Source organism: Aquarana catesbeiana, linkage group LG05 (assembly GCF_042186555.1).
Source record: "Aquarana catesbeiana isolate 2022-GZ linkage group LG05, ASM4218655v1, whole genome shotgun sequence".
NCBI lineage: Eukaryota > Metazoa > Chordata > Amphibia > Anura > Ranidae > Aquarana > Aquarana catesbeiana.
This window is the reverse complement of record NC_133328.1, coordinates 44,445,537-44,473,241: the sequence shown is the minus strand read 5'-3', so window position 1 is coordinate 44,473,241 and position 27,705 is coordinate 44,445,537. Positions and strand designations below refer to the sequence as shown.

Sequence of the window (27,705 nt, the reverse complement as noted above, 5' to 3'; positions counted from 1 at the left end):
TATGTGACAATCTTTTATTTTAGCATCAATGAAGCAGTCTCCAGCTAGGAGGGGGTCTGATTGTTGATTTGGTTGAAACGCTGGGTTACCTAGGCCAGGTGTGAAGTCTGGATTGTCTTTTACTGGTGTTAGGGGGCTGAGTGAGGATGTGACGTCTGAGTTTGTGGCCAGCCTGTGGAAAATTTCCAAGGTGTTTCCTGTTAATGGATGTCGTCGTAGACTAAGAGGGCAGCTCCCCAGGGAATCCATGGGGAATATTTTAGTGGAATTGGGTTCAAATCCACTTCCAGAGGACCCAATCCTTCATCGCCCCATGACAATGCCAGTCTATTATTCTGGTTAAGTGAGATGCCTGATAATAGTTTCAAAAGTCAGGTAGACCCATTCCTCCTTGCTCTTTAGGTTTTGTCAGGAGGGGGAATTTAATTCTTGGTTTCTCACGGTTCCAAAGAAACCTTAGTAGGATAGATCTTAGTGAATGAAAGAAGTTTGAGGGTATTTTGACTGATAGCGTGTGTAATAGGTAGAGTAGCCTAGGCAGTATAGTCATTTTAATTATGGCTGCATGGCCAAACCAGGAAAAGTATCTAGATTGCCATTGGGATAATTCCTTCTCAATATTTTTGATGAGTGGAGGGAAATTCTGCTCATATGTAGAGGTTAGTAGGGGTGTAAGCCAAACTTCTAGGTATTTCAGTGCCTTTGGGTCCCATTTAAAGGGGGAGTTTGCTTTGGTCAGTGTAAATGTCTGTTCTGGGAGGGATAAATTCAGGACTTCAGATTTTGAATAGTTTATCCGAAGGCTGGAGACGTAACCGTAGTTCGTAAATTCTTTCAATAAATTGGGCAGGGTGTCTCAGGATTAGTCAAAAGAATAGTAAATCATCCGCATAGGTGGCTATCTTAAATTCTCTGTCCCGAACCCTGTAATGTCCGTATTGGCCTTAACCATCCTAATAAATGGTTCTAGGGAGAGTATGAATTGGAGAGGGGATAGTGGGCACCCCTGCCTGGTGCTGTTTGTTATAAGGACCTTGTCAGATAGAGTGCCATTAATTTTTAGATTCGCTGATGGGTTTTGGTAAAGCGCAGGGATCCTGGCCATCATATGGGGCCCTAGGCACACCCTTTCACAGACAGCCAGCATGAAATCAAGGCAACACGGTCGAAGGCTTTCTCCGCGTCTGTGGACAGGACAAGGCCCTCGATGTTCCGTGCATGTGCCGCATGCGTTAGTAGAATGACTTTAATCACATCACGTCCTTTGCTTCCCTGCCTGGCATGAACCCCACTGGTCCAGGCTGATCAGGTTCAGCAAGAGGGGACTCAGTCTCGATGCCAGTATCTTTGCAAATATTTTTACATCTAAGTTCAATAATGATATAGGGAGATAACTGGCGCGTTCTGCAGTATTTTTACCAGACTTTGGTATCACAGTAATGTAGGCAGAGAGAAAGTCAGGGGTGACCTTCCTGGGTTCAGACAGAGAACCCAAGGCCGCCCTAAGTGGGCCAGTTAATATGTCTGAAAAGGTCTTGTAGTAGATGGATGAATATCCATCAGGAACTGGACTCTTGCCCGATTTTTAATTGTGTGTTTAATTTCTGATGCCTCAATCGGGCTCTTTAAAAGTGCTGCATCTGCGTCTGTCAAGGTAGGCATTCAACTTTTATCCAGATAATCCCGGATAATTTGCTGTCTGTCACCTAGCATACCCTCCTGTCTGCTGCAGTGGTAAATTGTATAATTTCATATAGAAGTTGTGGAAATGCTGTGCAATGGCCTCTGGTCACGTCTACTGCGCCATCGATCTGTCGGATACCTGGTATAAGGTTGATAGTGGCCTGTTCTCTCAGGGCCCTAGCAAGCAGTCTACCTGTCTTGTTGCCCGATTCATAATAAAACTTTTTTTTAAAAAACAGAAATCTCTTTGATCGGTAGTCAAATATCTGTTGGAGGGCCTTCCTAGTGTCAAGGAGCTCTTGTGCCATGTGAGCAGTAAGGGATTGTTTATGGAGTGCTTCCAATTGTTTGATAGGTTTAGTCAGGGTTTTAATGTTTTTGTCCCTCTCCCTTTTACGATGTGAGCCCATTCTAATAAGTTCTCCCCTTTTAGTACATTTGCGTGCCTCCCAGATCATGAGTGAGTCTGCATCAAGAGTGTTGTTATGTTGGAATGCTGTAAGTGATGTGGTAAGTTTTGAAAGGAGACCTGGGTCAGTTAGTAAAGAGGCATTGAGTCTCCAGGCCTGGGGTTTCGGAGGGGTTGTGACTAGGTGAAGGATCAGTGAGGTTGGAGAATGGTCAGAGAAAGACTGGATTCCAATATTTGCCATGGTCACCGACGGTAGGTCTTGTTGTGAGATGAATATATAGTCCAGACGAGCATGTCTGTTATAAAGGGATAATAAGCAGCTTGCTATGGGAGGATCCGAGCCGAGCTGCAGCTCCGTGTATCCATTCAGACACAGAGCTGTGGTTTGGCCCCGTCCCCTCTCTTTCCTCATTGGCTAACTGACTTTGATTGACAGCAGCGGGAGCCAATGGCTGTGTCTCAGCCAATGAGGAGGGGAGTCCCGGACAGCCGAGGCCGTCGTGAACATTGCTGGATAGAGATGGGGCTCAGGTAAGTATTGGGGGGTTGAGGGGGGCTGCTGCACACAGGTTTTTTTTTTTTTTTATCTTAATGAATATGCATGAAGATAAAAAACCTTCTGCCTTTACAACTCCTTTAATTGAACAAGCTTAGAAGCTGATTGGCTACCATGCACAGCTGCACCAGGTTTTGCACTCCCCAGATTTAGTAAATCAACTCCTGTGCCTGTCAAGAAATTGTATCTGTAGTAGAAGTCAACAATTGCAAAGCTAGTGCTGGGCTTTCTTATTAGAAAGCCCAAGATATTCTGCAGGCAGAGGTGCATAAGTGCATCCTGTACTAAATGTTTATTTGTAGAATAAAAATTTGATACCAATGAAAAATTAATATTAATTTTTTTATATGTGTTAACTTTCACGTATTTAAAATGAATCAAAATTAATTACCACGTCCCTGTACACCTCTACTGAGAGATATGCAGGGTGTCATTGCTGATCCCATTCTGAAAATCCTTGTGTTTTCTAAACAAGAGAGCACGCTTCAGTTTTTATACCAAACCTGAGTTTTCTGTCTGCCCTTTCATTTGGGGGGATTTATATCGTAACCAAGTGACCAGCAGAATTGTGGATATATATCATTCATAACTCTGCATCCATAGGGATAAGTGGGAAGTCACTTTGGTGACAGCATTAGTTTAGCTGAAAAGGTAAAGTAGACCTTGCATTTTATTGCAATGTCTGTTTATAAAGCAGCATCCACCTCTAGATTAACAAACACTAGGTTAAAGAGAATGGAGGTTAAAGAAAATAGAGTTTGCCTTCTATCACTTTTTTGGGGGACAACCCAAAATTTGGGATTTTCTTTTACTTTCACTTTCAATGATAATGGAAAACAGGACAAATAGAGAGGGTGACTCTCCTTAACAGGGGCAAAGACAGCAATAAAAACCGTGTAACAAAAATAAAGGAAAGAAATTGCGCTAGGTGTGTGATAAATGAAAAACATATAAATAACTGAACATTGAAACCGTGAAGGATATCCTGCTGCTAAGCACTATAACCCTGATATGGGGCACAAAAAGATAAATATATAGAAAAGTGCAGCGCGGGATAATAAACCAATGGTTCTACCAAGTGAACTTACATTAAAGTGAAATATATATCATAATCAAAAATATCAAGTGAAATAAAATAAGTTGAAAAATCAGGTGAAAATAAATGAAAGGGGAAAACCATACATAAATGTATGTGTTAAAGAAATTATGTACATAAAAGTGACAAACAAAGATCATAAATGAAGGTGTCCCAATGAAAAAACTTCAATACAGGAACCAGGGTCTATGTTCTCCACTTGTGCTGCCCGTCACCTTATAGTAAACAATGGAGGCTTACCGGAAAGCCTGCGACTGCCCTTTTCAGGGGGGGTCAAAACAGCCTTAGTTGAAAATGCAGGAGCATTGTCAGGGATTCCCAGGTGACCAACTGGCATCAGTCAGGAGAAACTTCCATGATTTATTAACAGGAAATAAGTGCTGCGCACCAAATGGATGACCAAAGAGGCAAGAGCGCAACAATAGGCGACCGTTGAGACAGGAACTGCGCACCAATGGATAACGACTCCTCTCAGGTACACCGTGTAGGGCTCAGTTAGACGCCTCCAGGTCGGTGACTCTGGTTTTATCCTATAGTCTCCTCTCCACAGTCCACACGTTTTACTTCTCCCATGACCCCCATCCTGGCGGCACTCCCACTCTTGACTCCTCCTCAGAGACGTTTGTGGATAGGTCTTTATCCCAAGGTTTTAACAGTCCTTGATTATTTTAGCAGTCCCCAGCAAACTCAGGCTCTCCAAGACACGTGTATTCACCAGCTCCTCCTCACCTGTGGGGTTCTGTACTCCTGTGACTCACATTCAGCTGACAACGGAGTAAAACTTGCTGTTGGCTAACATCACAGAGCTTGTCCAGACTCTGCAGGGATTCTGAAAATAATGTCAGGATCTGCCCAAGTGCCTGGACCGGAAGATGGCTCGGCCTGTTAGGGTCCTTTCACACGGGACGGATCCGACATGATCCGCCCCGTGAACATCCGCTTGCTCAGCGGGGATCGCTCCGCGGATCCCCGCTGAGCATGCAGATGACAGGTCCGTCGCTGCATACCGTGCAGCGACGGACCTGTCAGAGTGCCGCTCTCCCCTATGGGGGATCGGATGACGACGGACCGTAGAGTCCGTCGTCACCCGATCCATTCCAAAAACGGATGGAAAAGTAGGTTTTTCCTCCATTACACTTTTTCGGATTGGACATGTCACCGCTGACATCCGACGCTCCATAGAGGTCTATGGAGGGTCCGCTCAGGTCCGCCTAAAAAACTGACAGGCGGACCTGAACGGATCGTTCGTGTGAAAGAGGCCTTAGTGTGCGGCTCAGAGCCTGAGCCAGCTGCTCCTGCACTCTTCACAGCGCAGCACTCCGGTGAGCACTGGAGGGGCAGGGCAGAGAGTCGGTAACTGACAATCACCTGCTCTCTGCTCAATGAAGACCCAGAACTGAGCAATCAGCGGTCATGTGGTCACTCAGTTCTCGGGCTTAGAGGCGGCGGGGAACAACTGCAGCTCAGATCCATGCTGCAGCCATCTAGGTGTGTGTGTTTTTTTTTTTTCCCCATACTTCTCTTTTAAGCCCTACAGTGGAGGTAGAGCACCTTGCTGGAAACCAGATAGCCACAAAGGTGGGGGACTGAATTCTGCTCCAACCTGTTATTTGTCGCAACACTGCAAGAAGAAGCCAGGATTTCAAAGTTGTTGGCTGTCTTTAATTTCAAATACTTGAAACAAAATAAATATGTAACAGCAGGATAGACAGCTCTGCAATCTTTAGCGTGCATATATATGAAGAATAACTCCCGCTAGATATATGAATGCAAAATGACAAACTGTGTTTGAAATGCATAGCACCCATATCACTAATAGCTCATGTCTACTCTGGCTTCATACCGCCAAGATTAGCTGCTCCTAGTTCACATAAATTAATGATGTCTCGGGGAATTGTCTTCAAAAGAAGCAATTAATGTTTGCATACAGTCATTGTTAATTTATATATTGGTATTAAACGGGAATATGGACAGAATTCATCATGTCTTCTCTCCTCTTTACCTGCTGCTAGTTTTAATAACGTTGCAATTCCCAACTATGACTTTGTTGTAATGTCGGTGTAATTTCAATTTTGTGAATATTAATTTGAAAAAATTCTGTAGAGATGCCAAACGTTGGGCAACTGTGAATGCTGATATATTGTTAGAGAGGATGAAGAATTCACTGGTTTAAAGCCTAATTCTAGGCTAAACTGTTTGTTGTTTAGCATAGTAGGGGTAGAGGCTCTGTCATGTATTTATTTCTAAGAAGGAAAAATGATGTCAATGGAGCTAACTAGCCCAAATTCATGTGAAATAATGACCGGTTTACACCAGTGCATTGCCTTAAATTGGTTGTAAACCCTTACATACAGTGCATCCGGAAAGTATTCACAGCGCTTCACTTTTTCCACATTTTGTTATGTTACAGCTTTATTTCAAAATGGATTAAATTAATTATTTTCCTCAAAATTCTACAAACAATACCCCATAATGACGACGTGAAAGAAGTTTGTTTGAAATCTTTGCAAATTTATTAAAAATAAAAAACAAAAAAATCCCATGTACATAAGTATTCACAGCATTTGCCATGACACTCAAAATTGAGCTCAGGTGCCTCCTGTTTCCGCTGATCATCCTCGAAATGTTTCTACAACTTGAATGGAGTCCACCTGTGTTAAATTCAGTCGATTGGACATGATTTGGAAAGGCACACACCTGTCTATATAAGGTCACACAGTTAGTGCATGTCAGAGCACAAACCAAGCCATGAAATTCAATGGAATTGTCTGTAGACCTCTGAGACAGAATTTTATGGAGGCACAGATCTAGGGAAGTGGGTGAAAATGTAGCGCTAATGATAAAACACTGCTAGGAAACTGTGTAAATACATAAATAAACATATAAATGAGTGATACAAGCTGAGCGTGAATAAGTCGCCATTTAAAACACAATGGAAAACCAATAATAAATCCCAAGTTGGTCAATCCCAAGTAATGGCGGGTGACACCACGAGTGAAGGATTGTTCATATGAGGAGCCAAGGGCGCCACAAATGGAGGTTTTCTTCAAATAGGGAACCAGAAACACCAGGTTTGAAATTGATAACGGATAACACAGAAGAAAATGAGTGTGGGTACTTTTACCGGAACCAATGGACCTGGATGTCAGCGACACCAGGTCAAACAGGCATAGGTAACCGACAGCTCGATATGCAGGAACGGTTCGGAAGATCCTGAAGTATCCGACTGAGGGACAGGAGCAGTCAGCGGTGTCCTCAAGGGTCCAGTGTTCAACCAGTGGTGTCACAAAGGTGGATCCAGCCATTGGGCCATGGATGGCTGGATGGATGGGTCAGGCAGGGTCATAATGCAAGATATTTGCAAAAAAGAAAAAGGCCTCCAATGGTGCAGATAAAAAAATCGGGTATTTATTTTCATAAAAACCAGCATACAGTTAAAATGTGATCACATATTAAAAAAAAGCGGTGTGGAGAGCGGCAAAGCCAAGCCCTAACTGATCTGGGGAAGGGTACAAAAAATTTTCTACAGCGTTGAAGGTCCCAATGAGCACAGTGGCCTCCATCATCCATAAATAGGAAGTAGTTTGGAACCACCAGGACTCTTCCTAGTGCGGGCTGCCCAGCCAAACTGAGAGATCGGGGGAGAAGGGCCTTAGTTAGGGAGGTGACCAAGAACCCGATGGTCATTCTGACAGACCTTCAGCGTTTCTCTGTGGAGAGAGGATAACTTTTCAAAAGAACAACCATCTCTGCAGCACTCCACCAATCAAGCATGTACTCCTCAGTAAAAGGCACAAGATAGCCCGCCTAGAGTCTGCCAAAAGGCACCTATAGGACTCTCAGAACATGAGAAACAAAATGGTCTGATGAAACCAAGATTAAACTCTTTGGCCTGAATGACAAGCGTTGTGTCTGGAGGAAACCAGGTACTGCTCATCACCAATACCATCCCTACAGTGAGGCATGGTGGTAGCAGCATCCTGCTTTTGGGATGTTTTTCAGCTGCAGGAACTGGGAGACTAGTCAGGATCGAGGGAAAGTTGAATGCAGCAATGTACAGAGACATCCTTGATGAAAACCTGCTCTAGAGTGCTCTGGACCTCAGACTGTGGTAAAGGTTCATCTTTCAATAGCACAATTACCCTAAGCACACAGCCAAGACAACAAAGGAGTGGCTACGGGACAACTCTGTGAATGTCCTTGAGTGGCCCAGCCAGAGCCCAGACTTGAACTCGATTGAACATCTCTACAGAGATCTGAAAATGGTTGTGCACCGACACTCCCCATCCAACCTGATGGAACTTGAGAGGTCGTGCAAAGAAGAATGGGAGAAACTTTCCAAAAATAGGTGTACCGGGCTTGTAGCATCATACTCAAAAAGACTTGAGGCTATAATTGGTGCCAAAGGTGCTTCAACAAAGTATTGAGCAAAGGCTGTGAATACTTATTGTTTGTAGAATTTTGAGTAAAATAATGAATTTAATCCATTTTGGAATAAGGCTGTAACATAACAAAATGTGGAAAAAGTGAAGCGCTGTGAATACTTTCCATATGCACTGTATAACCAGTGAAGTGACTGGCCTCAAGTGATACACAGAGATGAAACAACTCCACCTACATTTGTTGTATCTTTTTGTCTGCAGCCCTCACTTCTCTACATCCCTTTAAAGTCTGGAATTTACACATCTTTTGTGAGCTGTAGCAGGCAGGTGGCGGGGATCTGATGTCACACAGGGCACAGCTCAGAAAGAAGAGATCAGTGAGACCAAAGTGGAGGGAATAGACACACATCCCTGCACACAGTCTCATAGGGAAACATGCACGGCTGAGGCTGTTAATCGCAGGCTGAGTGCTTTAGCCCCTCTCCCTCTTGATCCCTTGGAGTCAGCACTTACCCCTAATCTGCATGGTTGGTGTCAGTGATTCAGAAAGTATTTGAAGCCATTGAATCGGCATTGCAGCCAGGGAAATAGCACTTTCAGAAGGAAGCTCAGTAATGGCAGCCTCTGTACCTTTTTATTTAAGGGTATTAAAACCACTTTATTAAAACCAAGCCTAATTTTTGTTTTTAGTTTTGGTTTGAGAAAAAGGTTTATTGGTATACCCAGATGATAGCCCTGAACACTTTATCCTGGACCGGAATCTGGCTCACAGCTGTGCTGAGATTTATACCATCCAAGTTCGACTTTGATTATAAACGATCCTTTACTGGCTATACTGTATGTAAGTTGCCAATTAGCTGTTTTTACACTACACTGAGATTACGCCCTCTGCTATTTTCATAAGCTAAAATCAGAAGGTCAAAAAGCTACATACACCCACACTATAGGTCCTGCCACTGCGCCAGGAGCAAAAAAAAAAAAAAGTTGTTGAAGCTGCCAATTAAAATAGACAGATAATCCTAAGCATTTACCGTGTAAACTAATATAGTAAATTGTGGCGCTGAGAATTAAAGTGACTTTAAATCACGAATGACAAATCATCCAGTGACAAGTGATAATCACTAACATAAATCGATAATTCATAAAGGTGAAAAAATGAATAAACGAAAATTTTAAATTTCAATTATATTAAAAAAAAACAAATGTACGTGCCATTTCACAGAATGACTAGCAGAATAAATAAATACACCCCATTGTGCATAATATCCTTTAGTTTGCCTTTAAGCAATAAAGAGCCTGCAGGTTGAAGAGTGATAATGCCTTCCTTGGCTTTGCAGTGGCTACCCTTGGCAGCACTGCTAGATTTAGTTATGAAAATTTTATGAAAACAGTGGGTGATATAACCAATATATTCCTTCCTAAATAGAACGTAGCCTTAAGTGAATTGCAGCAACGGACTTCCAGTTGCTTTTTTTTGCGTTTCTGTGTATAACACTATTTTCTTTTCCAAAAAACAAAAAATAAACAAATATGTAATTCAATCATGTCAAAATAGCAAAAAATATTGTATTTGGCATCCTTAAAGCTGAAGGCAAAATCATGAAGCGCTGCATTCATTAATGATTTATTCTTGTTTTTTTTCCAATGCCTGAATTTGCCTCTGTGTCGGCCTCTTGCAGTCCCTAAAGAGCAAACCAGAAGCCAATTTTTTGAACTGCAGAACTCATCTGTTTAAGGAAAGGACATGCTGGTAGGAGGAGAGAACAGAGTGACACAGAGATGAGCTCCTTAGTCTGCTGCTTCTTCATTCACTGTCCAGTCACAGACTAGGGGAGAGGCAGGATCTGTGGGTGTTAGAGATTAAAATGAGGTCTCCTTTCCTAGAAAAAAAAGGGCTGTTCTGTGTAAATATCAGGACTGGATGGGCAGAAATACAAATGCTTTGGAAGGTAAAATGGCTCTCATTATTATTACTATTCTTATACAGGATTTATATATTGCCAACAGTTTGCTTCAGCTGGTCAACTCCTTCCTGTGTCATGACCTATAGTCTGACCAGGAAGTAAGGCAGAAGTAATGGACAAGTGTTTTTGCACTTTGTGTATGGTCCCACAGGCTTCCTGGACCTGTGACATTTCCCAGAAGGTTGTGGGGGGTTGGGGAGAACTTCCCGTGGATCTCAATGGCGATCTGACCGGAAGTAGGAGCAGATGACCTGTCAAAACTATGTACCCGCTCCCCCCCCCCAAAAAAGTGCCAAAAACAGAAGAGATGGGGGGGGGGGATGTAGGCATAGATCAGAATTTCCCCTTTAGGGAGAATTTCTACTTTCAGTTCTACTCTCAGTTCTCTTCTGTAAACAACGCAACCCCTCCTCCCTATGTAATGAAAATCGGGAGAGGTGTTTGTAGTCCAAATTAAGAGAGCGGCCTAGGGTGACAACACTGTTCTTCCAGAGATACAGTACACTGAATAGGTGTTGTCATCTTAGAACAGCAAGTGTGTTATCTGTGGGATCACCAGGTAAAAATATGGCAAACAACAAGCCTAAAAAAAATAGAAAAAGTATACAGGCACTACGTCTAAGTTGCAGTATAATACATTTTTGGTTTTGGGTTTAGATACACTTTAATTTCCCTATAACTGTGTATGGTCAATTTGATTTGTGGTTTTTGCATTTACAAATGTTTTTAGATTGAATTTTTGCACAAGAAAAGTACACACATTGAAAACCTTGATGGACAAACAGCAGGGTAGAAGAAATCCAAAACAAGAAAAATGAACTGCGCTAAACCATTAGATGAAAATAATGTGCAATAAAAAATGAAATATATGTGTATAATGACAAATATCCCTGAGGGACACACATATAACAATAAAGTGATCAGAAAAAATAGTCCTAAAAGTTCAGATAAAATAAAGTGAAAAAAATTGAAAAAAATATCTAGGGACGACGTCTTTCTAAGACGAAACGTACGTCGGATGGTTGACGCGCCAACGTCATCGGTGTTGTCTTGTCTCGAATGGGTGTCTGCAGGCCAGCCAGCTACTTATTTACTTAGTGTATGCCTTTCATCCATTGAATTTGCGTAAGTGTAAACCCCCTTTTTTAAATAAAATCTTTGTTTACTGAGTTACACTATGGAGATCTGTTTTTGTATCTTTTTGGGTCCTCCTTGCTGATTGTCCTTATCCACTGGACGGAGCCTTCCTGCCTTCCCCCTCCCATGGTGAGGTTGGATTAGGACGCCTCCATCGAACGGATACGTATTTCAATACAGGCTGTTTTACAGCTTGCCCCTGGTAAGCGTGCATCCCTTCTGGTGGTGGATTTTGCACTTGGTGATATTTGATGAACTTCATTGCACTCATTATTGGATACCATCTGTGTTCTTTGGAACTTTTTCATTCCTCTTTTGGGATTTAAAATATATATATTTTTTTCACTTTATTTTATCTGAACTTTCAGGACAATTTTTTCTGATCACTTTATTGTTATATGTGTGTCCCTCAGGGGGGATATTTGTCATTATACACATATATTTCATTTTTTATTGCACATTATTTTCATCTAATGGTTTAGCGCAGTTCATTTTTCTTGTTTTATATTTGTTATTTGTGTATGACTCACAATTGGGACTGCAGCTTTGGAATTTTTAGTGTGAAGAGCAGTAATCTATTTTTTCTGTTCATTAGAAAAAATCCAGACAAAGACCATACACCAAGATATTATTGTACATCATATGGGTCAAGGGGCGTAGATAATTTTTTTTTTCCTGGGGGGGGAGGTTCAGGTCTTTCAAACTCAAAGGCATCATTTACATTTTTATGTTGGGGGAGGTACAGTAAAAACATGTGACAGCAGAGTGGGGCCATGAGGCTTTGCAGTGCAGCGCAACAAAAAGTATCCCCATTCAACTGAATAGAACGCAATGCACGTAGTTGTGGTGCGACAGTGTACTCATTACTCATTAGTACAGCGAGCTCCTCCTAAGCTCCCTAGTTTTTTTTCGTTCAGCCCACTGTGTTGAACTAAAAAAAACTCACTGTGTTAACCAGGCATTAGATCTCATTCATATGTTCTAAATGGCCATGGAATGGCAAATATACCATGAATTGATACAGCCAGGATCCCACATGTTCCAATTTTTGTTAGCTGCTCAGCCTGTTCACTTGAGTGATGGGCTGAAAAGAGCCACTGATGTTAATATGTATCTGCACATCCAGTGGTCCCCATGTTTAAGCTCTGGGGGACAAAGCAAAACACATTGGGGTGTGGCCTGGTGGGAACCCGGGTTGAGGTAGTCTCTCCCATCACTACTATATTACCATAGGACTCCGTGGATGTGCGGCACCAGGGATATTTTTTTTTTCTCTTCCCTTCAGTGGCTACAGGAGCTGGGATGAGCTCCATCCCTTGCCGGCACTCCTGCAGCACATTCGGTATCGTCTACATTACTCCCCACCTGGATTGTACCTGAGCTACACACTAGCAAATTGTGGGTCACAGTGGTTACCTGCTGTTAGGGACAAATTTCTGACCTTGGATGCAAAGAGATTTTATCCAAGGGCAAAAATGTATCCCTACCTGCAGGTCACCACTGGATGTGCCGATACCTGTGGATACATGTTTACAGCAGCAGACAGCCTTGGCTCTTTTCAGCCCATCACTCAGGTGTACAGGCTGAGCAGAGATTGGAATATCTGATCCCGGGTGCAGGTATTTGCAGTATACTTGCTGCACCATGGTCATGTAGGATGTATGAATGAGACCCAAGACTGGATTTTAGCTAACCTTAAGCCGCGTACACACAATCGGAATGTCCGACAGAAAAAGTCCGACGGAAGCTTTTCATCGTCTATTCCAATCATGTGTATGCCTCATCGGACTTTTCTTTTTCAAAAATTCTGACGGGCCTATAAATATAATATGTTCTAAATATTTCTGACGGAACCAATTCCTATTGGGAAAACTGCTCGTCTGTATGCTGTTCCGACGGACCAAAAATGACGCATACTCTGAAGCAAGTACGAGATGGAAGCTATTGGCTACTGGCTATTAAACTTCCTTTTTCTAGTCCCATCGTACGTGTTGTACGTCACCACGGTCTGGACGGTTGGACTTTGGTCGGACTTTGGTTTGACCGTGTGTAGGCAAGACCACTTGAATGGAATTCTGTCGGAGTTCCATCGGAGAAACCTTCGGAGTTTATTCCAACGGCAAGGCCGGTCGTGTGTATGCAGCATTACTGTGCAAGTTGAGCAGGTGCAAGGGGCAACATATTGTGGTAGGCAGTAAATTCCTAAGAAATTTTATGAAATATTTTAAGAGATTAAATATATATATATATATATATATATTGTGCACTGCCTACCACAGGATGGTTGCGCCTGGTCAATATGGTTGGCTTTTATTTAGTCTTAAACTGTAGTAATCCCAGCTTTTGAATTTGTACCTACAAGTAAGCCTATAATAACGCTTACCTGTAAGTACAGTGAATATCTCTTAAACATATGGTGTTTAGGAGACATTCACATGGAAAGCAGCCGGTGATGTCACCGGTGCATGCGCTCTGAAGGGACAGCATACCGCTTGGTTGTATTTCTCCTGAGGAGGAGTACAGTTTGTTCTGCACTTTTGTGACCCATTTTAGCTGACATCCAGCTATAGCCCGCTGTCAGCTGACATCGCTCAGCAGGTCCAGGCTGTGGAAAGATCCTAACTTTAAAGTCAGGATTCACCCAGATGCCTGGACCAGCAGCTCGCTCAGCCTCTCAGTGAGCCGCTGAGACCCTGAGCCAGCCGCTCCTGCCCCCTCCACAGCCTGGCATTCCAGTGAGCGTGGGGGAGGGGGGGGCAGAGCCAGGGACTGACAGTCACCACTCTTTGCTCACTGAAGGCTGAGAACTGAGTGATCAGCGGTCTTTGAACACTCTGTTGTTGGTCTGGGGACAGATGCAACATTGGATCGATGCTCTAACCACCTAAGTAAGTATAAGTTAAAAAAAAAACATCTCTTTTAAAGGGAAAAAAAATCCCCCTCTCCCTCCTAGGAACCCTCCCTCCCCAAGCAAAGATTCCCACTGTAAAATATCTCCCTCCCTCAAATATCCCCCCCAAAATTAAATCCTCTGTCTCTAAACCGACTCAACCAAAGCAAAAATATTTCCCTCAGTCAACACCTCCCCCCCCCAGCAAAGATTCCTAATTATGAAGAAATCTCCCTTCATCCAATCAAACCCCCCTCCCAGAAGCAAATCCCTGCCATTAACCACCCCCTGTAAACTTCTCTACAAGAAACTCCCCCCTTCTCCAAAAGCAAACCCACCCCCCTTTCCTTAACTCCCCACCAAAAGAAACTCCCCCAGGCTGGAATTCTCACTTCCTCATTCCCAAAACAGAAAATTGATGCCTCCCCACTTACCAGACCTCAGATTCAGCACGGCACAAAAGCAGGAAAACTTCTGCCTTCCCCAATCTCCCTTCTGCTGTGTCATATGATACCTCGAGGAGGAGTCTAGGAGTTCCCTCAACTGTGCACTGTCAATTGCTGGCATCTGAGACCTCGCAGTAGTTTCATGCTTTTCAGGGGGACCCTTTATAAAACTGAGAGGATTGGGCATAATAGAAGGGGGGCTGGCTGCTGCACTTCGAAACTCTGATTGCTTCTACTGTGCTAATGCTGAGGTTAAAAAGCAGGGACACTGTCTGGGCATTTTGCCAGGATGCTCTGGGGGGGGGGGTTAAACACCCCTGACCCCCCCCTTATCTACGCCCCTGTATGGGTTCAGTGGCTCTTGAAGGCTCCCAAGATGCACAACAAAATTAATGATGTCTTTCTCCTGGGCCAGTATCTTTGACAATAGTAAAAAAAAAAAAAATCTGTTGGAACTTTGAGATTCCAAGTGCTTTAATTATGTTGTCAAATATAAGGGTAAGTCAGGTGCCTAAATTAAACCTGTTTGTTTGGAAGGGTGACGGGTTGTTAGAGGGTCAAAAAGACTGTAAGGAGGGGGAATCAAAGAAGGAGGTAGTCCAGGATAGGGAAAGGTGCAGGAGGTGAGTAGGAAGGAAACAAAGAGAAAGAAAAGAAAAAAAAGAAAAAGTCCAGATGCATGAGTACACTCACCATCTATCTGTTATGAGGAAAACCGCTTAGGAGATCACATGGAGGACATCAAAACTTTGGGAACTGCACCAGATTTCCCAGGGTTGCTACATTTTCAAAAATTGATTATTTAATTTTTCATTTATCATGGTGCCTGTAACTCTATATTTGATTTAATCGAAACCAAAGACCGGTGTCCTCCATGACTGCGCTATAGTTTGCTTAGTGGCCATATAGTTGTTGAAGATCTATAGTTGCTGATATCTGATACACTTACCCCTAATCTGCATGCTTGGTGTCAGTGATTCAGAAGGAAGCTCAGTAATGGCAGTCTCTGTACCTTTTTAATCAAGGGTATTAAAACCACTTTATTAAAGCCAAGCCAAGTTTTGGTTTTTAGTTTTGGTTTGAGAAAAAGGCTTATTGGTATACCCAGATGATAGCCCTGAACACTCTATCCTGGACCGGAATCTGGCTCACTGCTGTGCTGAAATTTTTACCATCCAAGTCTGACTTTGATTATAAACGATCCTTTACTGGCTATAGGGGTAGGCAACCTCGGCCCTCCAGCTGTTTTAAAACTACAAGTCCCATGAGACACTGCAAGACCCTGACAATCACAGGAATGACTCCTAGAGGCAGGGGCATGATGGGATCTGTAGTTTTACCACAGCTGGAGTGTCGAGGCTGCCTATCCCTGGGCCGCCGCTATACTGTATGTAAGTTGGCAATTAACTGTTTTTATTATTAACCACTTAAGGACCAGCCAGCCTTGTTTTGGAATGTAGGTGTTTACATGTTTAAAACAGTTTTTTTTGCTAGAAAAATACTTAGAACCCCCAAACATTATATATTGTTTTTTTTCTAACACCCTAGAGAATAAAATGGCGGTCATTGCAATACTTTTTTTCACACCAAATTTGCGCAGCGGTCTTACAAGCGTGCTTTTTTTGGAAAAAATTCACTTTTTTGAATAAAAAAATAAGACAACGGTAAAGTTAGCCCAATTTTTTTTTTTATATTGTGAAAGATAATGTTACGCCGAGTAAATTGATACCCAACATGCCACGCTTCAAAATTGCGCATGCTCGTGGAATGGCGTCAAACTTTTACCCTCAAAAATCTCCATAGGCGACGTTTGAAAAAATTCTACAGGTTGCATGTTTTGCATTACAGAGGAGGTCTAGGGCTAGAATTATTGCTTTAGCTCTAACGATTGCGGCGATACCTCACGTTTTCATATGCGGGCGCTACTCACGTATGCGCTCGCTTCTGCGCGCGAGCTCGTTGGGACAGGGTTTTTTGGGGGTTTTTTTTAAATGTCTTTTTATTATTTATTTTACATTATTTTATTTATTTTTACTCTGTTTAAAAAAAAATAAAAAATTGTGTCACTTTTATTCCTATTACAAGGAATGTAAACATCCCTTGTAATAGAAAAAAGCATGACAGGACCTCTTAAATATAAGATCTAGGGTCAAAAAGACCTCACATCTCATATTTACACTAAAATGCAATTAAAAAAAAAAGTAATTTAAAAAAATGACATTGAAAAAAATGTGCCTTTAAGACGTTTTGACGTCACTTCCGCGCAGCATTGTCATGGAGACGAGTGGGCGCCATCTTAGCCTCACTCGTCTCCAGGCACAGCACGGAGAAGGACACGATTGCTGCGATCCGGTGCCCTCCGCCGCTTACCGGAGCCGTCGGTAGCGGCGGAGGGCACCAGATCGCGGCGGGAGGAAGGGGGGCCCCTCTCCCGCCACCGATAAAAGTGATCACGCAGCGAATCCGCCGCAGAGACCACTTTTATCTGAAAGCCGACCGCCGCATGAAAACAGAGATACCGGGGTTATGGCAGCTAGCTGCTGCCATAACAACAATATCCGCCGGCAAACTTTGGACATACATCGGCGTACGACAGTCGGCAAGTGGTTAAATGTACTTTACTTACTACACTCAGATTACGCCCTCTGCTATTTTCATAAGCTGTTGAGGAGCATAGGCACAACACCAGGCCAACTAAGTCGCAACATATGAACATAAGAATCCAGATATTCAGATGACCATAGAGGGAGCATTTGCATCTCGATATGAAATACATTAATACAAATATGGAACATCAGGCAGCAATGTGCAAAATTATTTTCAGGTAAGTAATAAAAAAATCACTCAACAAAATATGTCTTTACAAAAGGGTGTGTTTTAATTAAAAAAAAAAAAATGTCTGCAAAACTGCAGGTACATTCTTTCTATGAGAATACCAGACAAAATCTAAAGTTACTAGGCTATTTTCTCTTCAAGTCGGATGTTCTTGATTCATGAATCAGGAAAATATCACATGATGGCCACTAGATGAAGCTGATGATTTTACTATATGACTATTTGTTTTCTCTCATCCTCAGCGAGAGATGTAGAGAAACCATCCCAGTAACATTTGATGATGCCGGTATTTGCATAGAACAAATGTACGTGCCATTTCACAGAATGACTAGCAGAATAAATAAATACACCCCATTGTGCATAATACCCTTTAGTTTGCCTTTAAGCAATAAAGAGCCTGCAGGTTGAAGAGTGATAATGCCTTCCTTGGCTTTGCAGTGGCTACCCTTGGCAGCACTGCTAGATTTAGTTATGAAAATTTTATGAAAACAGTGGGTGATATAACCAATATATTCCTTCCTAAATTGAACGTAGTCTTAAGTGAATTACATCAACGGACTTCCAGTTGCTTTCTTGCGTTTCTGTGTATAACACTATATTCTTTGCTAAAAAAACAAAAAACAAATATGTAATTCAATCATGACAAAATAGCAAAACATATTGTATTTGGTATTCTTAAAGCTGAAGGCAAAATCATGAAGCGCTGTATTCATTAATGATTTATTCTTTTTTTTATCCAATGCAAGTGCCTGAATTTGCCTCTGTATCAGCCTCTTGCAGTCCCTAAAGAGCAAACTGCAGGCAGGATTGAGAAGCAGCACCAGAAGCCAATTTGTTGAACTGCAGAATTCATCTGTTCTAGAAAGGGACATGCTGGTAGGAGGAGAGAGCAGAGTGACAGAGATGAGCTCATCAGTCTGCTGCTTCTTTATTCACTGTCCAGTCACGGGCTAGGGGAGAGGCAGAATCTGTGGGGATTAAAATTAGGTCTCCTTTCCTGGAAAAAAAAAGGCTTACAATTTAAGAGGGAAGGTCAATTGATACAAAGGGTAATAGCTGTGAGGGATGAGCTGATGGAGAAAAACAGTGTATTAGTTAGAAGTAAGATTTTTTTTTTAAAGAAATCTTTTTATTTATTTAATTTCCTAAACAGACAAACCGACTGTAACCGTTGAGAAAGAGTCCAGTATTTCTAAGGCCCCTTGGAGCAAGGGTCCAGCATCATTTAAAAATAATAAACGATCATCTGTATACAAAGCTACCCTCTCCTCCAACCAACCAATCCGCAATCCCTTAATATTGGGGGAAGTGCATAAAGCCTCCGCCACCGCCTCCATAGCAATAGCACAAAGGGTTGGAGAAAGAGGGCAGCCCTGCTGAGCTCCCCTAAATAATGAAAAAGGAAATGACAACCCTCCCCCCATTTTCACTGCACCTGTGGGATTTCTATATAAGACCTGCAACCATTTTATAAATATCACTTGAAAGCCCATTCTGCGTTTTACCTCCCACAGAAAGGGCCACTCCAAGGTATCAAAAGCCTTCTCAATATCTACGGAGGCAATGACCCTAGATCCTATATTAAGATGTGAAGCATAAATATTGGTATATAATCTCCTCAAATTCACATCAGTAGCCCTACCGGGCATGAACCCCGTCTGATCTGAATCAATAATATTAGACATCATAGGTTGTAATTGTCGGGAGATGAGCTTGGTCAAAATTTCAAAAGTCTCCATTCAGAAGTGCAACCTGTATGAAGCACAAGAGCATGGATATTTTGGGTGCTTGTGAATTAAAACTATATGGGCATGACTCATTGAGTCTGGTAAAGCTCCCTCGTTCAGACAATCGGAGTAAAGAGAAGCCAATACAGGAGCTAAGAGCTCTCCATGAGCCCTATAAAATTAAGTCGGAAGGCCAACCGGCCCCGGCGACTTCCCCAATGGAAAAGAACCGGTGACCAAAAGGACCTCCTCCGAAGTTATAGGGCGTACTAGCATCTCCCTCCCATTATCTGTTAACCAAGCCAGTGCAACTGAATCCATCCAAGCTGCCAATTCAGTTGGCTGGAAATCAGAAGGCAAATGAGATGTATACAATGTCTGATAAAATTGCAGAAAATTCTCCAGAATTTTAGGCTGTGTACAGGCCATATCTCCAGAGGAGGTGTGTATTTCCGAAATCGGAATACTAGGTTGTTCATGTTTAGCCATCATGGCCAAAAATCAACCATTGCGATCTCCCTGCTCAAAAGATTTTTGTTTATTTTTGTATAGATCCATCCTCGTGGCCTCAGCCATATGCAAATGTAAGGCCCATTTGCTATGGGATAAAGCATTAAAATTGGATTCTGAATGATCAGCAGCATATTGGGCTGTTTTTTCATCCACTATAAGCTTCAGAGCAGCATTCTTTACTCGTTGAGCCTTATTAACTACTTTATATATATTGTCCTCTTGTATAGGCCTTAAAGGCATCCCATAATATTGTTGAAGTGGACGACCCTATATTAAACTCCCAATACTCTGCTAGAAAGGGCGGAATTTTATTAACCATATCTGAATGTGAGATCCAGTGAGTACCCAATCTACACTGTGCTGCATCACGAAGTGTAAGCATAAGTGGAGCATGGTCAGATAACCCGCTCGGCAAGTATTTAACATCCACCATATCTGCTAATATCGGCGAATTAACAAAGGCTAAATCTATATGGGAGGCGGTCTTATACGAAGTTGAAAAACAAGAATATGATCTAGTTGAAGGATTTTTCCATCGCCAAGCTTCTACCAGGTCTACCATCTGGGTCCAGTTAGAGAGTTCTCCATAGAAATTTTTAGGAGGGGTTGGTCTATCCAAACCAGGATCCAGGATAATATTAAAGTCTCCCATTATCAATAACTTAGCTGGACCATACAAAGACATTTTTTCTAAAAGACTATATAGGATGGTCCCCGCAAGCGGAGGTGGTATATATACACTGACAACTATATATCTCTGGCCCCACAGAAGAAACAGAACCAAAACATATTTACCCTGGGGGTCAGAGAATACATCTTCCACCATGCAAGGTAAGGATCTGCTAATCAATATCGAAACCCCTCTAGGAATATGTAGCATGGTAAGCCTTCTTTACCCAATGCTTCTTAAGGGCCAAAAGCTTGCTCCCCATAAGATGAGTTTCTTGAAGTAGCACTATATGTGGAAAATAACTTTTCAAATACTTAAATAACAATGCTCTTTTAAAATTTAGAATTAAGGCCACAAACATTTCATGACAGAATAGAAAATACCTCTTGGTCACGTGATGTCATCTATAGGCTTCTTTAAAGTGAAAGGTTTTCAGGGATCGTCTACAGATGGATAGATTAGGGGGCAGTCTGACAGATTGGGGTAGGGCGTTCCAAAGGATGAGGGAAGCTCTGGAGAAAATGAGAAAACAAGGATAAGGATACATTTATAAGATCTTTCAAGGACATAAACTTACAAGAGTAGGGAACATGATAAATGCACAGAATGAACACCTCAAATCAAACACTTTATATTTTTTTGGTCTTTGCTTATGGATTATTTTTCTATATTCCTTTAGAAGTTGTAAAATTATCTTTTCAGTCTAGCTAATGTTATTTTACCAGACAACCAGTCTTGATGTTAAATTGCTACAAGGCATCTTAATTATTGAACCTCTAGAGGGAAAGCTACCACTGAAAACTGATGGGTGGGGGATTGGTGGAGCTCAGAGGAAAAATAATGCTAAAAGTGTGTTATCAGTATGTTCACTAGTCGTGTAAACTGCAGGTAGGTAGGTGCTGGGCGCAGTAATGCCACTGCAGAACGGCTTGCCCTGTTGTAGTCTCCATTGCAAGGGAGAGGGGGGTGGCTTAACAAACGTAAGGGCATGAGACTTAGCAAGTGCAACAATTCCAATCTTAAAAGTTTATCTGTATGTCTGGATTTGCCCTTTAAGATTCTTCACTTTGTTTTTCTGTTCATCATATGCACATGAACTGTAAATGCATTAGCACACTCTAACGCCCCCCAGTCACTTATCATTGTTAGGTTTTATTGCACAACTTGAACCCTTTGTTTAATAACGTAATGCACCATAGATTTTCCTCTCAAGTATAAATAATTGATTGATGATTAATACTTTGTTTTTCAGCTTGCCGCTGAGATTCTAGAAGGTCTTTTGGAAGAAGACGATGAAGTAATACAGGTATGTAACACAATGACTACAATAACAAGTAGATTAACTTTTGTGGGAAATATTATTGTGCTTTACTTGTATTATTAAGCTCTGAACATTGAATGTTTATTTACCATGAATGCTTTCTACCCACTGTGGCGTCTGTATTATCCTTCACGGTGAGCAGTTTTTTTGTGCCAGCATCATAAAGGAACACCATTCAGCCACGGTGGTCATCACAATACAAGCCCCTGTTTAGAACCCAAGGACGTGTTTAACATACACTGTATGCAGTTTAGTCCCCAAAATGAGTAAATCCACCCACATATCAATCATCTGGGGAGCACGGTTATAATACAAATCCAACGTTTTTTGGGAATCCAAAAGTGAGAAACCTACGTATGTAGCATTTAGAACCCGACTCAGTTCTTATTTAAACCCAACACTTCTTCAGGGTTTTGTGTGACTCCTAAGTGGAGACAACTATAGGCAGAGAGGGTGAATGTTGGAAGCTTGAAAATTATTTGATTATCAGCCCCACAGGTACCAGACATAGGCAATGCAGAAGCAAAAGAACATCACTGTTGAATGCATATAGTCTACTGGAAAAAATGAATGTTGCTTTGGCAGCCTGTGCTCACTAGGAAAGTAACAATACAGCATGTTTCTGATAGACAATCTAGCTTAAACTTAAGTGTTTCTATAGATAGTTTGCAATGGCTTAGTATTGTCAAAATGCCCATCAGGGAGATTTTCTATTTCCTACTGGGTAAGATACTTGAAAAGAAAGGAGTGGAAATCTTCCCAAAAAATGGGAAATTCCTTATTTGACAGTTGTCACTAGACCATGTATCTACCTAGGAATATATCACCTCCATTCATGTTCCAATTACTTCCATAACATTTTGTATTTTCCCATCATATACACTATATTGTCAAAAGTTTTGGGACACCCGTCTTTACACAAACTTTAATGGCATCCCAGTCTTAGACCATAGTGTTCAATATTGAGTTGGCCCACCCTTTGCAGCTATAACAGCTTCAACTCTTCTGGGAAGGCTGTCCACAAGGTTTAGGAGTGTGTCTATGGGAATGTTTGACTATTCTAGAAGCGCATTTGTGAGGTCAGGCACTGATGTGGACAAAGAGGCCTGGCTTACAGTCTCCACTCTAATTCATCCCAAAGGTGTTCTATCGGGTTAAGGTCAGTCAAGTTCCTCCACCCCAAACTCGCTCATTCATGTCTTTATGGACCTTGCTTTGTTTTGTGCACTGGTCCAAATCATTTAGTGGAGGGGGGATTATGGTGTAGGGTTGTTTTTCAGGTGTTGGGCTTGGCCACTTAGTTCCAGTGAAGGGAGCTTTTAAGGCATCAGCATACCAAGATATTTTGGACAATTTCATGCTCCCAACTTTGTGGGAACTGTTTGGGGATGGCCCCTTCCTGCTCCAACATAACTGCGCACCAGTGCACAAAGCAAGGTCCATAAAGACATGGATGAACGAATTTGGTGTTCAGTTTACATGCCTCCGTCATCCATAGCCTTGCTCTGTCCTTCTCTGTCCTCCTTCCCTGCCTCTCTGCCTGTCAGCTAGTGACAGTGCCTGCACCTCCCCTCCTGCTGCTATCATAACTTTATCATTTTATGGCAATCCCCTGAGTTAAATAATGCAATGTCTCCACTGTATATGCTTTATTTAAAAAAATGCTCCTGTATACCTTATTTTAGAGCGCTGCTTGGCGCTCATGTGACCGGCCGCCTCTCTCCTCCTAGCAAATGATGTCAGCAGGGGATTCTCTGCCCCACCTGCTGTAGCTGTCAGATCTGGAGAGGGAACGACGGGTGGTCATGTGAGCGCCGAGCGGCACTGGGAAATAAGGTATACAGGGGAATTTTTTTAATAAAGCATATACAGTGGAGACATTGCATTATTTAACACAGGGAATTGCCAGAAAATGATAAAGTGGGTTTACAACCCACATTATCCTTAATCCCAACTGTGAAGCATGGTGTAGGATAGGAATTGCAGGATGTGAATCACCTTGCATCCTCGAGACTTGGTTGAAGTGGTATCATCGACGATCTAATAAACTAAAAGTCAGATTAAAAAAAATCTTCAATAGTATGTTACTTTTTCTGTTAGGGATTTAAGATAGGGCGTCATCCAGTGTGACGAGGATCCGAAATGCAAGAGTGAATCTGGACAGCAACATTTATTATCATTTCTGCACAAATGAGCCTTTTATTCCTTTGTCGCATAGAACCCCTTTAAAATTGTCTTCATGTATAATGTTCTGCTTCGAGACATTCTGTCTAACCAGCCGATGCCTTTTTATTTTCCGTTTACTGTTACTGTTCAAGAGCCCTTCAGCGCCTTACTCCTTGTCTTACCTTGCAAGCGATGCATTTCCAAACATTCGTCTTCATTTAAAACACGTTTCACCAATTTATCGGGCACAATTCTTTTTTGGATAACACATTTTTAACGATTTACTGTATGCAGAAAGTTCTCCATTCATTGCATCATTGTGCAGTTCCATCTGTGGGTCTCTGCATTGTGTGCTGTACATTATGTTAAGTGATTGGCATGTTTGGTAAGCACAAAGTTAACAAGCAAAATAAACAGTATATACTCACAATGGTATGACTCATAGAATAAAAAGAGGACAAGGAAGAGCTAAAGATGCATAAAACATATTGTTACTATTGAGTGTACCTTCATTATACCCAAACTCTACTCTGAAATGCATTAACACCCCCCCCCCCCGCCCCCAAGTGATTAATTTGATATATTGATAAAACATTTCTATAATGTTATCTATTCTTCTCTTATCTTTCCACTTAAACATTTCTCTGTGCTCAGCCGATAAGAAGTAATTCATAGAAATAATGCATTACGTCCGTGTACTCATCACCCTTTCATAACATTTATACCTTCTCTATTTAAACAAATGATCCTAAATAGTATAAAAGACTGCACTCTCATACACTACTGCTTTGTATTTCTCCATATTAAATAAGTGCACACAATTCCACATGAAAAAAGTGCATAAATTAATCCACAAAGGTACTTTGTGACAAAACAATTGTGGTCTCTCTACACACAGTTGTGCACAGACCACACTAACCTGCTGTCAATCGAAGTCAGTGAGCCAATGAGGAGTGAGAGGAGACGAGGCCGACGCACGACTCACTCAGCGGGGGGGGGGGGGAGCAAGAAGCACCGGTGAGGGACCCGAGAAGAGAAGCATTGTGGCTGCTCTGTGCAAAACCACTGCAAGGTAAGTATAACATGTTTGTTATTATTTAACAACAACAACAAAAAAAACAAGATGTTAAAGCGTTTGTTACCCTAAAAAAAAAAAACGGATCCCATCCCTTCAGAGCATGTTAAACTGCACAGTGATTGTGCTGTGTAATTTGGTCCCCTGTATAACCTAAAAAAATCTGGCTGATCCTGCCAGTTTCTAACCCCCCCCTTGTAAACTGACCACAGTTCATCATGGCTGCTGGTCAGTTTACGTGCCTCCATCATCCGCAGCTCTCCCCAGCGCCCGCCCCTCCCCTCCTGCTGCTGAAATAACCTATACATTTTTATACTATCTGCTCTGTCTCCTAATGCTGTATGCCCCTGTGTGTGTGATTTATAAAGAAAATGCCGTCCATACCTGATTTCAGTGCACCCCTCGATGCTCACGTGACCAGCTGCCTCTCTCCTCCCAACTTTCAGTGGGGGAATCTCAGCCCCTCCCACTGCATCTGTCAATAGGGGAGAGGAGAGAGGCAACCGTTTACGTGAGCGCCGAAGAGCGCTCTGAAATCAGGTATAGACGGCATTTTTTTTTAATAAAACACACACACAAGGACACACAGCATTAGGAGACAGAGCGGATAGTATGTAGAGGACAGAGTGGATTAACAACCACTTTAATATCACTTTAATGTTAGCTATGTGTCCTTGTACACATGGGTATTTACAGGCATTTAAAGAAGCTTTGAAGGGCAGAAAAAAAAAACATAATTTGCCCGTTCAGTAGAGGAGCGTTTTGGCAGGAAAAAATGCTAAATGCGCCTAATCGTGTGTAAATGCGCCTAAATGCTATATGCGTTTAGCACTTGAGCATTCATTTCAGTAGCCAAAATAAATTAATATTCTGGCCAATGGAATGAATAAATGCCCAAGTGCTTGATGCGCCCAAACGCATTTTCAAGATGCAGCCTTAAGCACATTTTTTACGTTGCTTTTTCCTCCCTCTGGAGCAAAGGCACCTGGGGAGGGAAAAAAAAACGTCTTCTGTCTGAGAGGCCTAACTCTGCCTTTATGTTACATCTGTATTTAGACTGTAGAATGTAACATGGTGGCAAGTGCCCCCTAGCCCCACTTCCTAAACCCCCCTACCTTTGACAGCAGGGGGCTCCTCTCCTCCTGCTGCTGCTGTCACTTTTGAATTTTCCCCTTCCGTGCCAGACTCCACCTGTATGACCATGTCATTTGTTCACAATGATCTGTGGATGAAAGCTACATGTCCAATACTCGACCATGTCAGACAGACTTGTGGTTCTTAATGGTGTACAAGCATGGTGATCACCACACTCTCATAGTCCATTAACACTTCGTAAAGTTTTCCAACTAAAATTTGGGCTTACTTTTAATTCTTAGTGATCCCATACCCCCATTACTGTGTCTTTGGCCCCAAAGAGGTAAGGATACCTCAGTTAAGAAACCCTTATTTAACCCCTTCACATTGACCTAACTCAAATATGCGGCCTCACTGGACTGGGCTTTTTTCCGTGGGGCCGCATATTTGCGTATCTCCCTATGTGCTGGGAGTGCACCGCATGGCGTGCTCCCAGCACAGAGACCGGGGTCTCATGGAGAGCCCAGGGCCCCGTACTAACGATCGATTAAAAAAGAATACAAAAAAATACCTAGATCAAGGTTTGATCTAGGCCAGTGCCAAGGTTAGTGTTTGGGTCAAGGTCAGGGTCAGTATTTTTTTTGGACATGATTTTTAATTTTTTTTTTATTCGTATCAGTGTCAGTTATGCCGCTTACATACGAGTGGAATGTCCGACAAAAAAAGTCAGACGGAAGCTTTTCATCGTATATTCCGATCGTGTGTATGTACTTTTTTTTTTCGAAAATTCTGACGGACCTAGAAAGAGAACATGTTCTAAATACTTACGACGGAACCAATTCCTATCGGGAAAACCGCTCGTCTGTATGCTGTTCCGACGGACCAAAAATGACGCACGATCTGAAGCAAGTACGAGACGGAAGCTATTGGCTACTGGCTATTGAACTTCCGTTTTCTAGTCCTGTCGTACGTGCTGTACATCACCGTGTTCTTGACATTCGGACTTTGGTGTGATCATGTGTACGCAAGACAGTTACAGCGGAATTCCGTCAGAACGACCTTCAGAGTTTTTTCCGATGGAAAAAAATGGTCGTGTGTACGCGGCATTAGTGTCAGCATGTTTTAGGTAGGATAAAAAAAAAACAAAATGAGCACTGTTGTTTTTGGGCTGTACTACAGTTACAAACAACAACTAACATACACATGTAGTATCGCTGCAATCGTCTAGAGCAGGACAATTTAATTTGGGTTGTTCTTTGGTGGTAGGTTATGGTAGTAGTAAGAAATATAGAGCTACATTTAAAAAAAAAAAAGATTTTTTTTGGGCCAGTTTTCCTTTTAAATAAAATTAAAAAATCAGGAGATATCCATTACCATTTAACACCAAATGAAAGCCCAATTTATCCTGAAAAAAATGTGATATAATCCACCTGGATGCACAAAGTGTGACGATATGTACGGTTTTACGAACACATGTCAAAGTTGCAAAATTGTGCTTAGGGATTTAGCTTTGTTTTACCCTAAGGGATTAAACTATAAAAAAAAAATTGCAGTAGCCCTTGCTGGCATATTAATCACTAGATCACAGATGTGTGTAGCAGAGATACACAGACATAATAGCAATCCTGCTTTCAATCTATTCCAGCATCGCTCAGGATCAGTACATGGGAGATTACAGGCCATACAGTCACAGAAACATTGAATGTTCCCCGTCTATCGCTCGATCTTCCTTATAATGCCGAATGGCAGCAGAGATTA

At 42.0% G+C, this 27,705-nt stretch overlaps 1 protein-coding gene across 2 annotated transcripts in view; it reads left to right on the top strand.

Moving 5' to 3' along the window:
* Nucleotides 1-27,705, top strand: part of LOC141144213 (uncharacterized) — a 731,403-nt gene that overhangs the window by 573,321 nt on the left and 130,377 nt on the right. For both annotated transcript variants that reach the window (XM_073629665.1, XM_073629666.1), the window contains exon 9: nt 21,564-21,617. In XM_073629665.1, the coding sequence (XP_073485766.1) occupies nt 21,564-21,617 (54 nt within the window). The remainder of the gene's footprint in view (nt 1-21,563; nt 21,618-27,705) is intronic.